We start from the raw sequence: 13871 nt of genomic DNA, 5'->3' as shown, positions 1-13871 counted from the left end.
AGGCAGGGGGAGCACAAACCTTCCAGCCTCACTAATGAGGCTGGGAACCAGAGCTCTGTACCCTCATTTCAGTCTGGCAAACAATATTAATTGGCCATTCCTAGGAAATGTGGCATCTCTCTCATCCCCCATGTCACACCACAGCAAGAAAGATTAAACTATCTGCCATGCTTAGTGGACATGCCGCTAATGGCTGGGGGCTGAGGAGATCTAAGCAAATGGCTCCAGCCAGCTGGGCTGTTTACTGGGATCTTCGAGCACTCTGGCTGAGCTGGAGAACTGCCTCTCCCCCAGCACAAGTCACTTCTCTTTACACAATGAGTTGGGGAGAGGAATGCAGTGGGAGCAATTTTCACCCAATAATCAATGCAAGAAAATGTCTCAGATGCCCAATTGCCCCATTGCTCACTGAGGCAGGTGAGGTGCCTTTACTCATTACATGCCTCAGTTTCTCCCCAAAATGGGGACAATGATACAGACCAGCCTTTGCAAAGCACTTGGAGATCTTTGGATGAAAAGCATTGTATAGGTGCAAAGTATCACCATTACAGCCAGACACACACAACAGAAACCCCCGCCCAGGAATGTGGAACATTCCCCCAGGCAGCCAAACATTTCCTCTTCCCCAGCTGTTCTGTGTTGCCAATTCAGGGTGGCTTGGAATCCTGAATACATCAATCAAATTTTAAAAATGTTATTAAGACGATGTTTAAAAAAGTGAACGGTACTGAGTTTAAGTGTAGAAGTTTCTGGTTATCAGGGAACAACATACAGATTATCAAGGGGTGCGAAGTTTGGTTTAAGATCGGATGGTGTAAGGAATACATAATTTGTAATACCCACCAATTGGGGGTAACAGTTTAACAGGTCAAAGTATAGACATTGAGATATGAGTACAAAATGTGTTCTTTGCCTTTCCACAGCCTCTTTCACGTGAAGATCTCCAAGCACTTTACAAGTCTTCCTGAATGGCAGACACTGCATTATCCCCCCTCAGGTACAGATGAGGAAAGGCTGGCACAAGGAGAGAAGGGACTTGCTCTAGGCCAGTGGTTTCCAAACAGTGGATTGCAGGAAGGTTCAACGTGGGTTGTGGGCCCAGTGCAGAGGGGAGGCCCCAAGAGGGAGTCTGGAGGGCAAACCGCCCTGCATTCATCCCACAGCAGCAGCTTCAGTCCTACAGCCGTTGCAACCCGCATGGGGTCTCAGCACCACTCAGGTTTGGGCCACTCAAGACAGGGTGGACTGCAATCCCGAGCCCCAAATTGCAATGCCTGGTGTTGGGAGCTGTATCCAATCCCACGGGACAGGAGCCACCACTGGAGAATGAGTGAGGGACGGGACGTTCTCCAGCCAAGGCCTCCCCTCCGCACCAGGCTGGGATTAGGGTCATGGTGCCAGGGCAGATGGAGCAGCTGAGGGTAGGTGGTGCCCCTCAGTGGGGCAGGAAGGTGGCAAAGGACACTGGTCTATGATTTTGGCCCTCCTCGCAATGGGTGGGTTGCAAAAAAGACCAAATGGAATTGGGGGCTGTGCTCAGTAAAATATCTGGGAAGCACTGCTCTAGCCCCGCATTGAGTCCCAGCCTGGAACAGAACTGGGGGCTCCCCAGGCCTTAGCCACAAGGCCCTCCCTCCCCACTGCCAGCTGATCAGCCAGGGAGGGGTGGGGCTGGAAGGAGAGTTCATGAGTTAACCGCACGCACATCCCTCCTGGTCTATATGGTTTCGGGGCAAGCCAAAGGACATACCGATCTGAGGAGGTGGGTCTCCCTCTTGGTTTGGGGACTGGGGGGCCAGATTCAGGCATCCTACCTAGACAGGCAATGGGAAAGATACAGGACACATGGTAAGAAAAGCAAAAGGCCATTAGGAAGCAGATGAAAAGCTCAATAGATTTCCTATTGTCTTCTGGCTGCTCGCTGCAGGTCCCACAGCATTTTCACCCTTGGCGTAGGGGTGTCAGTCCCAGCACCAGGCCAGACTTCAGCCTGGGTAATCTTGTTAACCAAAACTCACCCCCTGCAGCTGCCCTCACTCCTGCCTCCTGGAAGCTGTGGAGTAGCACTGGGGACAGTGTTGCGTGCCATCGAGACACTCTGTCAGGCCCAAATACAGCATGGCACTAGGGCACCAGACCCATCCGCGCTCCTCTGCCACTTCTGGGGACAGCTGGCAGACTGAAGCTCAGCGATCAAGACCAAGGTTCAATCAGAGATCTGGGGGTATCAGTCTGAGAGGGGCAGGGAAAGGGCATTGCTGAGCCTCATCAGGGACAAAGACTTTGCTGAGCATAAGTTGCACTGCAATGGGGAAATGGGGACCACCCCACACGCCATCCTTGCACGTTCTTACCATTCACCAGGCCAGGCCCTGGCTCAGAGGCCTCACTCTGCACGTTGGATCTAGGCCGAGGGACGGGGTGAGAGCTTGGTGGTGACGGGGCTGCTGCGTCTGCACCCCTCCTCGGGGCGGGGGTGGGACGAGTGTCCTTGAGCCGTCCATCCAGTGGGCTGGCTTTGTCCTGGCTGGGCGCGGGTGGTTTGCTGGGGAGAGGAGGCCTGGGTGGAGTTTGGGAGCAGGGCTCAGAGCTGGGCGTTTCATTCTCTGCACGGACAGGGGACGCTGCCATCTCCACTCCAGCGGGTGCGCGACCCTTCTCTGCTGCACCTGCCTCCTTCTCTCCTGGTGGGTGGCTCTCTAATGCAATCGCCAGGGATGTCTGCACACCATCCTCTTTCCCCTCCTCCTCCTCTGAGGGGGGGACATCCTCACCCACAGTTGCTGCCCCAGCTTCAGTCCTCTTGCCTGAGTGCTGCAAGTCAGGGCTGGGCCTGCACTCCATCCTCCCACTCAGGCCCAGCTTGCCCCGGTGCTGAGTGCACACAAAAGTGCCCGACTCCGGCCCAGGTTTGTAGGCTCCAGGGAGTAGTGTGCTGGAACATTCCTTACACCTGCCAGCGAGACACACAAACTATCCTGAGAAGGTGGGAAAAGGGCCTTCTCCAGGAGGGGAAATTTAAAAGGCTGAGGGAGGAAAGATGGCCATATGTTTAGTGCACTAGACTGGGACTCGGGAGACTGGGGTTCTGTTCTCAACTCTGCCATAGACTCCTTGGGCAAGTCACTCAATCTCTCTTTGCCTCTGTCCCTTGTCTATAAAATGGGAATAATAATCGAGCCTTTCTTTCACCCTCTGCCATATCTAGTTAGACTATAAGCGCTTCAGGGCAGGGCCTGTCTCATTATGTGTTTGAACCGGGTCCTCTCGGCACTACTGTAATACAAATCAGTAATAAGGAAGTTATACCAGCCTGAGCAGGGCTGTCCTTACTATGCACAGTGAGAGCCACACAGAGGGCTGGTCTACACTACGGGGGGAAATCGATCTTAGATACGCAACTTCAGCTATGTGAATAACGTAGCTGAAGTAGAATATCTAAGATCGGATTACTCACCCGTCCTCACGGCGCGGGATCGATGTCCGCGGCTCCCCCTGTCGATTCCGCAACTCCGTTGGGGTTGGTGGAGTTCCAGAATCGATATAAGCGCGCTCGGGGATCGATTTTAACCTGCCGATACGACAGGTAGTCTAGACGTAGCCAGAGAAGCCCACTCAAGCACTCAATCCCACAAGAGCCAAGCTGGTGGATTCCTGTTTGTTTCAATGCAGCTGGTGGCTATAAGATTAATTAGGTGCCAGGGCACTCAGGACTCATGTAGTGGCATCTGGTTTATCACTGTTTATGCTGAAATCTAGAGAAATAAGCCCAAGGCTGGGGGGGGGGGGGATGCAATGAAATGGGGCTAATTTAGCTACAACGAGTCAGGAAAAAGATCTTGGAGTCATCGTGGATAGTTCTCTGAAGATGTCCACGCAGAGTGCAGAGGCGGTCAAAAAAACAAACAGGATGTTAGGAATCATTAAAAAGGGGATAGAGAATAAGACTGATAATATATTATTGCCCTTATATAAATCCATGGTACGCCCACATCTTGAATACTGTGTACAGATGTGGTCTCCTCACCTCAAAAAAGATATTCTAGCACTAGAAAAGGTTCAGAAAAGGGCAAGTAAAATGATTAGGGGTTTGGAGAGGATCCCATACGAGGAAAGATTAAAGAGGCTAGGCCTCTTCAGCTTGGAAAAGAGGAGACTAAGGGGGGATATGATAGAGGTATATAAAATCATGAGTGATGTTGAGAAAGTGGATAAGGAAAAGTTATTTACTTATTCCCATAATACAAGAACTAGGGATCACCAAATGAAATTAATAGGCAGCAGGTTTAAAACAAATAAAAGGAAGTTCTTCTTCACGCAGCGCACAGTCAACTTGTGGAACTCCTTACCTGAGGAGGTTGTGAAGGCTGGGACTATAACAATGTTTAAAAGGGAACTGGATAAATTCATGGTGGTTAAGTCCATAAATGGCTAGTAGCCGGGATGGGTAGGGAAGGTTGTCCCTAGCCTCTGTTCATCAGAGGATGGAGATGGATGGCAGGAGAGAGATCACTTGATCATTGCCTGTTAGGTTCACTCCCTCTGGGGCACCTGGCATCGGCCACTGGCGGTAGACAGATACTGGGCTAGATGGACATTTGGTCTGACCCAGTACGGCCATTCTTATGTTCTTATAAAAGGCAGCAAGTTTGAACATGGAGAAAAGAGGCTATTTTTACCTCAATTAACCCATGGAACTCACTGTTCCAGGATATCACTGAGGCGACTCACTTAAAACAGTCAAAGAATGAGAAGTTGCTAAAGGGAACATTTGGAGATACAACATGTAGGGTAAAGTTACTAAGGTCTCAATCCTCAGTCTTCAGGGTATAAAACAGCAACAGGTAGAAATCCTCTTCCTACCATCGTACAGTATTGCACAGGGACATGTATTAGAGTTTGTTTTGCCTTCCTCTAAAAGCTCCTGTCATTAGTCACGGTTGCAGACAGACTCCTTGACTGCCCCATTGGTCTGTTTCAACACCTCAGTGTCAGTGTTCTGATACACTCAAACAGACAGACAACAGTAATCTGGTGGTAACACTTGGCTGTGGCTACAGGTCAACTCAGGCAGGGAGGGGTTAATTTGGGGCTGGTTTACCTGAAGCACAGGTGGTGGTATAGTTTGCCCGCAGTGTTGAGGGGTGGGGTGGGGTGGGGTGTTGCTCTGGGCCTGGTGGTGGTTTACCTGAAGCACTGGCGGTGGTACAGTTCGCCTGTGTTGAGGTGTGAAGGTGGGCGGTTACTTGGGACCTGGGGATGTTTGACCTGAAGTGCTGTCAGTGGTACAGTGTGCCTGGGGGGTTGCTCTGGGCTTGGGGGTAGTTTACCTGAAGCACCGGCGCTGGTAGTTTGCCTGTGTTGGGGGTTGAAGGTAAGGGGGTTGCTCTGGGCCTGGGGTGGCTTACCTGAAGCACTGGCAGTGGTACAGTTTGCCTGCAGTGTTGAGGAGTGGGGTAGGGGGTTGCTCTGGGCCTGGGGGTGGTTTACCTGAAGCACTGACAGTGGTACAGTTTGCCTGTGTTGAGGGGCAGGGATGAAGGGTTGCTCTGGCTCTGGGGGTGGTTTACCTGAAGCACTGGCGGTGGTACAGTTTGCCGTCGGCCAGGTAGCGCTGAACCAGGTGGACATGCTGGTGGCAGGCTGCGCAGGTGCTGCTGAGTGTGTTGCACTGGGAGCGCTCTGCCAGGCCTTCAACAACATCATCCTGAGGCAAAACATAAGGAGAGTACAGACTGGAGGGGCAGCAATCAAGACAGAGTGTATTTTGAATGAAAGCTCTTTGGGGCAGGGACTGTCTTTTACTGAGCATCTGTACTGCACTCTGCCCAATGGGGTCCTGATCTTGACTGGGGCCACGGGCGTGACTGCTGTACAAGAAGAGAGATCTGCTCAGCAGCTGAGCTTCGGGTGTAACCCCACTCAGAAGAACAGGACAATATAAAGAAATAGCAATGATTTCACCCTCCACGTTCAGGTTGCAGCCCAACCCCTGCCAGTCCCGGAGAAAGGGCTGTCCCAATCCCCCAGCCCAATCCTCAGGAAGGCTCCCTGAGCCCTGTCCCAGTACAGAACGGACATCCTCATCCCCCTTCCTAACCATTGCCCGATCCAAGAAGGGAAGAGGTGAAAGGGACATTTCTAACCCCTACTGAATCCAAGGGCTGCAGTCACAGTCCTGGTCCATCCCTGCCTGCTGTTGAATCCTGAGGCAGAGGGTTGGGAAGTGAAGGGGAATCCTCTGCCCTCACCCATCCCAGTGACTGTGTCCTTACTCCATCATCCCCAAAGGGGAGGGCCTTGGGGTTACCCATGAACCTTTGGCTTCTCAGAGAGCCCTGTTGCATTGCACACTGCACTTTCTTCCCCCTCTTCACCGAATGAAGCAGGTAGTGAGCAGCATTTAATACCCAAGACCTCTAGAGAGAGAGAATTCCTCAAGCTGGAGCCTTCTCCCAATACCCACCACAAAGCAAAGCACACTACAAAACACACAGACACATACACTCTCATGTCCCAGAGAATGCAACACACTGTCTGTTTGGATTCCTCTCATTGTGCCAGATGCTCACTCAGAGGCTCCAGTGATGAGCACAGTGCACAGAAAGTTAAAAGATGGGGTTAACTTTGCTACAATAGATGAAGTACCTGTGGTGCCATGGTGCTCTCCGCTGCAGGCACAGGCTTCTTGGGAGCTGGCAGAGGGGGTGATGAGGCAGCAGCCGGGTGCCTCATGGGCGGAGGAACTCTAGCTGGAGAGAGAGAGAGACAGAGCAAAAGAGGAATCAGCCATTGACAGAAGAGGATGATTCATGCAAAACACATGGCGTAGGAAAATCATCTGGCCTTGTGAACCAGGATGGGACCTGACCACTTTTACACCTCGGTACCTATTCCAGGAAGGAGGGAGAGGCATGGGGTAATGGGTTAGCCACAAGACTGACAATCAAGAAATCCTGCATTCTAATCCCAGCTCTGACAACAACTCCCTTCTGTGGCCTTGGGCAAATCACTCACCTCCTCTGTGCCTCCGTTTTCCCATCTGTAAAATGGAGATAACCCCACTTAACTACCTCACAGGGTGTTGTGATGATCAGCTAGATAATGCTTAAAGCATGCAAAGCACTGGGTTAAGTGCTAAGTATTATTACAGCCCCCTGGCGCTTATGCTCCTGAGTGCAGACTGCAGGATATGACAAAACCCTTACCATGGCCAGGGCTGACACTCACTAACACCTGGAGGAAGGGGAGCACCTGTAGCTGGACACAGGGTCTGTCTTTAGAAGGGCTCGTGTGCATATTAGACAGGAGGAGGTTTACTATAAGCTATAATGGGCTGCACCTGGGGGGTTAGATCAGGGGAGTAGTGCGGGGAAGGATGAGTGGGAAGCCCAGCTCCCTACAGGAAAGATGCTCTGTTGGGCAGCTGGCACTAAGCTTCTCATCACTCCAGTTCCCCACACCCTTTGTCCACTGTTCAAGTGGGACCAGGTACCATCCAGGGCATCCTAAAGTACAACAGCACCGGCAGCTGTGACGCCTATCCCCAAAGAAAGATGGAAACAAGGGAAGATCTGGGTGCTCTGTCCTCACTAACTTCCTGGCCATGAGACTTACTTGCCCTCCCAGGTGTTGCTGGGCTATGAGAATGGTGATTAACTCAAGAATAATTTCTGCTAACTCAAGGAGGCCAAATCACACACACATACACCCCAGTCACTTCCTGAAGCAGTACCTTCCACAGGGAGAAAAGGAAGCACTGGGTTGGAAACAGGAAGCTGTGATGAGCTCACTACCCGAGTGGAGAGGGACAGATGATGACACTGCCACAGTGAGAGATTGCAAAAGTATGGTTGAGTTCCCTTACATAACACAGAGGGGGGTCAGGGCAGAAGCTGGAAGGATAGGCTGCAGCTCTCACCTTGGTTGGGGTTGGTGAAATGGTTGTAATACTGAGACACGTAGGTCATGATGCTGAGGCAATCGGGGACCCTCATGGAGACCATGTCGTTGGGATCCAGCAGGGCGGGGATCCCCAGCTCCCGCTCTGCCAACTCAAAGGCCTGTGAGAGTTCCAGAGAGGGAGAACAGGAGTTAAAACTGAAGCCCACTGGAAAACCAGGCTGGATAAAAATCAATGATTTTTAAAAAAAAAATTGGATTTTTTTTATTGAAATTGGATTTTTTTGATAAAATGCTTTTTGAGGAAAAAACCTATCTAAAGATACATTATAGCTCAAAGATATCTCATCATGGAATAGGGATTATAAATTCTAATTCTATAGTATGAGACAATGTAGTCATGTAATCTTTAAAAAAAGTTTTGTAAATGAGTTCCAGTAGTTCATGGATTAGGGACCCAATCTCATAGGGTTCCACAGGCTTCTGTATAGATTATTTAGGTTAATCTTTCTATCTACCAATGGGACTCAGTGCTCAGTTTAGAAGAGTAGTTCTTAACCTTTACTGCAGCCTGCACCTCTTTGGTTCTCGAAATAAATTCTGAACCCCTTAAATCTATTTTTGTTTGTATATTACAGTAATAATTTAAAACTGTATACTGTTAACAAATACATAGGTTTCATGAAACAAAGTAGTTGTACTTACATGCCTGTGTTTAATTTGTGTTTTAAAAGATTTACCTTCTAAAAAAATCTGGCATGTCTCGCACCCCCAGAAAGGGCATCTCACACCCCCCAGGGGGTGCATGCACTCCAGGTTAAAAACCACTGGTCTAGAGTTTTGCAGTTCTAACTGTGGATTTGTGTCTCCAGAGATACTATGCTTGTTAACAGCAAATAAATAAATAATACATAGAGGTGAGAAATAACAGACCTCAGCTCTATTGTCCCTCTGCAAATTTGTGTACACAGAGTCAATCCCTTACCTCTCTAAACATGCAAAGTTTCAAAAAGTTCAATGAATAGAAGATTGTTGGGGGTGGAATAGATCTGGACAAGGAGAAGAAGTCTGGAGATAAATTATATGAGATATGAGAAGGGAGGGACACTCATTTTGTTAAAATATTATATGTTTGCTGTTGAAGAAAAAAATCCAGAATACTTAACGTTGTTGTTGTTTTAGTTAAATAAAACAATTTAAATGTCTGTCTGGTGATGTTCGCCTCCTAACACAGCATGGCAAGAAAATCGTCCAAATATTAACAATTAACCTGTTGACTTGGAGATAGTTCACCTCCCAATGACTTCATAAATATCTGCTTCAATTACCTTTGGTAAATGAAATAACAAATCATTCATTTTCTGATATAGCTGTAAAACTGATTTATTTTGAAAACTTTTCAGATTACTGTTTAAAAATGTAGAGTGTGTACCTTCTAAAAATGAAACCTACATCTATCTGAGTTGTGAAGAATATGTATTAAGGTTATAACAACCAACAAGAATGCACTTTTTTGTAGAAATCCAGGATTAAATTGAGTCTGCCAGACTAGCAATTTAAGATTTAAATCAAATCCACCCTGTGGAGAACAGAGGCCCAATGGCCACACTTGTATGTCAGAGGAACGAAAAGCAGGGATAGTTAGTGGTGCTCTTGTTCTCAGTGACCCTCCAGCCGCCCCCTTCCCCTCTCCTCTCACCCCTGCTATACCACCCAGTGTGCTTCTTCTTCCATGTTCCCTACGCTTCTCAGGAAGTCTCCCTAGAGTTATGACCTGAGGGGAGAGAAAGCAAGGAGTTCAGTCTCCAGGGACCATCTCACCAATAACACGGCCCAGTAGTACTATGAGGGACGGTGGCTTTAGCCAGGTGGGCACTTGCCCCATTAGGAACTGTGCTGAGATCCCGGTCTCATCTCCAAAGAAGAATGATCTTGTGGTTAAGGCACTGGATGGGGGCTGAGGGTTCAATTACTGGCCCCATCTGAGACTGACTGTATGACCTGTGGCAAGCCCCGTAATTTGTGTGCGCCTGGGTTCCCTCTCTGTGAAATGGGGACAATAATACTGCCCTACCTCACAGCAGTGTTATGGGGATATATCCGTTAATATGTGTAGGGTGCGCAGATACTACTGGGATGGGGGTTCCTGCATGGACAGATAAATTCATGGTCAAACAGGACATTTGCCAGCCAGGAATAATGAGGCACAGTGCACAGGACATGGTTGGGCTCTGCAGCGCCACCAAAGCTTGCCCAGCAGAGGGACGTGTTCCCTCACTGCAGCTAAATGTCTGCGCTTGCTGTTGCTTTTCTGGCAGGGCAGCCCAGATGTCTGTAGCTGACCTACTGCACCTTTGCCCTGAGGTAAGTTTGCTGAGGCTTGCTACTTTGCCACTCAAGTGTCTCAACCAGGATTGGCAAAACAAACCTGAGAAAACATAAAGGGGCTCACAAATACTCTACAGGTAGAGTCAGACAGCAGAAGGGCTAAGGGTCTAAATGGACTGATGTGGAAGACAGAGCAGGGCTAGGATCCCATTGTGGGAGCATAGTGTATAGGAAGCCCTGAGACTGAATGAACTCCAAATGTTGTAGCTCAGTTCCCTTTGGATGGGAGTGTGTGATTATTTTGGGGAACCCCTGGGATCCCCAGCTCTCCATTGACTTGTTTGCTTTTGAACCCAAGCCTTCCACGAGCCCTGGTGATGCCTACCTTCCATGGCTCCTTGTCTTTCCAGCTCTCTCTCACATCAGATATTTTCAGACAACCTCACCATTCCATTCTCACTGGATTCCTGTTTACACTCACTTGGTAGCCACAAGGGGATCCAAGCACATTCCACCACTAACCTCTCAGGCCAAAGGGGAACAAATAAGCATATTTCTCCAACCCCAGTGAGCACCAAAGAGTGGGGCTTGCTGGAGGTGATGCAGCTGGGCAGAAGGGCGGTGAGGGAACACTGCTTCACTGAAGCACTATCGTCCCCAGGACATCATATTCAATCCTGTTCCACAGAGGGCACCCCTGGGATCATGGCTTCTCCCAGAGTAGTAGTTCTACCTGGCACCACACCACTTCTGGGACCATCACTTCGCCAGAAACTTTGCTGGCCTCAGGAATGTCCCTTCCCTAGGATCATACTGCACTTTGGGTCACCAATCCCCAGGAACTGCTCCTTTCTCAAGTGTGATACTTCACTAGGAGCCGCTCCGATTGTGGTTTGTGTGTACCTAGCACCTTTGCTGTGCATCTCATCAAACAAAACTTGAAAACATCTACCAGCCGTTTATTTGTCAAGACATGAAAGTCCATCCTGGTGAGAAACCCAGCTCTCCTGCCACCAGCTGCTGGGAAGGGTGAGGGTGCTGTCCCTAGACCATGCTCCCGGGCTCCATTTTTTATGTCAGCCTCTGGCTAGTGTCTGATAAATGTGAAGCTCCCGCTCAGCCATACCTTTAGCTGCTGAGAGACAGGAGTTTTCTCTCTGTCTGTTCTCCTCCAGAGCCTCCTAGCTGCTGTGAAGGAGGAGAGTCTCCACTAATTTAAGCCAACCCATGCCTCCTGGCTGTTGCAAGGAAGACAGGGAAGATGAGGTCACTGATCTACTCTACTCCCAGCCAGGACCGGCGCTTCCATTGAGGCGAACTAGGCAATTGCCTAGGGCGCCAGGATTTTCCGGGGGCGGAATTTTGCCGGGGGGGTGGGGGCGGCAGGCGGCTCCGGTGGACCTGCCGCAGTCGTGCCTGCAGAGGGTCCATTGGTCCGCAGCTCTGGTGGAGCTGCCACAGGCATGCCTGCGGACGGTCCGCTGGTCCCGCGCGGCTCCGGTGGACCTCCCGCAGGCACGGCTGCGGCAGCTCCACCGGAGCCGTGGACCAACGGACTCTCTGCAGAAATGGCTGCGGCAGCTCCACCAGAGCCGTGGGAGCGGCGCGGTGAAATGGCCGTGCGTCTAGGGCGCGAAAAACTCTAGCGCCGGTCCTGCTCCCAGCCTCTGGTTTTTGGGCCTTCCTCCCCTGTCAGTAACTCCAGTGTCTGCCTCTACTGCAGATGATAGCTTTTCCAAGGAGTGCCATGAAGTTGCAATGAATCTACACAGCTACACTGCTACCTATGAGGTTGGGAACAGCAGTTGTGAAACTAACCAGATTCTTGTTAGATTCAGTCTTCAGCTGTTTGGTAAAGTTCAGAACACTTTAATGGAAGCTTAGAATGTGTGGAAGAAGACACTTCAGGTCCCCTCACTCACCCAGATAAGCTTCTGCCTTATCCAGAGTGAATAGATTTTTCTAGCCTTGTACAGATGACTGCCACCACATCCCCCAGCCCTCGAGTGCACTTTATGTCAACATTGCATACTCGATCATGTTATTTCCATTGTCCCTGACTCCCTCTTTCCCTCAGTGCAAGGCTTCACGGGGACTCACCAGGTGGTTGTTCTCGTAGACATTGTCCTTGGAGAGTGAATCAAAATCTCTGGAACAAGAAAGCACAGAGGGGTGATATGAGAAAGGGGAGGAATGGCTCCACAAGACACCACAAACAGGTTCACAGGACAACCAATATTACAAGGGCATTCCAACAACAAAAAGCCAAATTCCCAGACAAACAAAACCTTTGTTAAAGTAGATGTAAGACTGCAAACAGGGCAATAGACCGTAAGAGAATTTTGCAATTTGAAAATACACAAAGGGCTGAAAGCCAGAAAATTCAGACTTTATCATCATCTGTATTCCAATTGCACATAAAGATTCCAGCCAGTATCGAAGCCCCACTGTGACAGAGTAGAAGATTTAAGATTACGTACCAAAAACACCCCAAACATGGAGAAATACAGAGAAAGTGCCTCAGACTAATCCAACTCTACCCTCATCTCCCCTACACCCCGGTCTGAGGCAGATGATCAATCAAATACAGTATTGCAGCTAGATGAAACGTTAAACACTGGATGCCTTCCAGATTCAGACAAGAATCTAGGCATCTGGGCACGTTTTAAACCCCAGCATACTCTAGCATTTCACATGCAGCTGCAGACAACTTAAATCATAGCCAGTGGAGCGTATATGTAGCCTATCTGCAACAGTTTAAAATATCCTGTGCCAGGAGAGGCCCAACCAGTGTGGAGAGTAAAGGGTTAAAACGGTTGTAAGATTTCCAGTTCCCTGTGTGAGGAAAATGTAGGATAGGAGTTGGATCTGTCTCTGGTGTACATATGAAGTGTAATGACAGCATCACTTGGTGCTTGTTACAGCACCGTCCAGCTGATGATCTCAGTATTCTATACTAAACAATGAACTCAGCATCACAGCATACCTGTGATGTAGATAAGTATCATCTCCATTTTACAGATGAGGACACAAGCCCAGAAATTAAAGGTCAGAATGGGCCACTCTTACTTACATTTAGTACTTTAACCCAGGAGGAAACTTACTGGTTGTGGCTACACTAAAAACAAAATGTCCACATCTTTACTGTCCCAGTTTAGCTTCGCAGCAAAGCTTAGTGTAAAGATGGGCAATAAGACTACTCCCAGCAGGAGGAAGGATGGAAGAAAGTCCCTCAGTGACCTTTCCAAGGTTGCACAGGAAATCTGTGAGACATTGAAATAAATCCCAGTCACAGGGCTTGTCTACATCACAAAGTTCAGCGCTGGTGAGGGGGTTACAGCGCTGCAACTTAGGAGGTGTACACATCTGCAGGGCATCACCAGCGCTGCAACTCCCTGTTTGCAGCGCTGGCCGTACTCCCATTTTGTCTCGGGTGTAGAGGATCCAGCGCTGGTGATCCAGCGCTGGTAATCAAGTGTAGACACTTACCAGCGCTTTTCTTGACCTCCGTGGAATAAGCAGGTATCCCAACATACCTGAGGAAGCCTCTGGTAATCAAGCTGGTCTCCTTCCCTGGTTTGCTCTCGCGTTCCCCGAACAAGCAGGTCTCCTTCCCTGCGGTTTGCAGAGTGGTTCGGGGA

At 49.4% G+C, this 13871-nt stretch overlaps 1 protein-coding gene across 2 annotated transcripts in view; it reads right to left on the bottom strand.

Moving 5' to 3' along the window:
* The window catches only part of MICALL1 (MICAL like 1), a 29407-nt gene that overhangs the window by 8881 nt on the left and 6655 nt on the right, over nt 1-13871 (bottom strand). For both annotated transcript variants that reach the window (XM_030546021.1, XM_030546030.1), the window contains exons 2-7: nt 12331-12379; nt 7922-8063; nt 6649-6752; nt 5571-5707; nt 2355-2953; nt 1751-1814 (exon numbers count right to left, since the gene is read on the bottom strand). In XM_030546021.1, coding sequence (XP_030401881.1) covers nt 1751-1814; nt 2355-2953; nt 5571-5707; nt 6649-6752; nt 7922-8063; nt 12331-12379 — 1095 coding nt within the window. The remainder of the gene's footprint in view (nt 1-1750; nt 1815-2354; nt 2954-5570; nt 5708-6648; nt 6753-7921; nt 8064-12330; nt 12380-13871) is intronic.

The sequence above is a fragment of the Gopherus evgoodei genome, chromosome 1 (genome assembly GCF_007399415.2).
Source record: "Gopherus evgoodei ecotype Sinaloan lineage chromosome 1, rGopEvg1_v1.p, whole genome shotgun sequence".
Taxonomy (NCBI): Eukaryota; Metazoa; Chordata; order Testudines; family Testudinidae; genus Gopherus; species Gopherus evgoodei.
The sequence above is the reverse complement of the archived record's forward strand: the minus strand, read 5'-3'. Positions and strand labels throughout refer to the sequence as shown.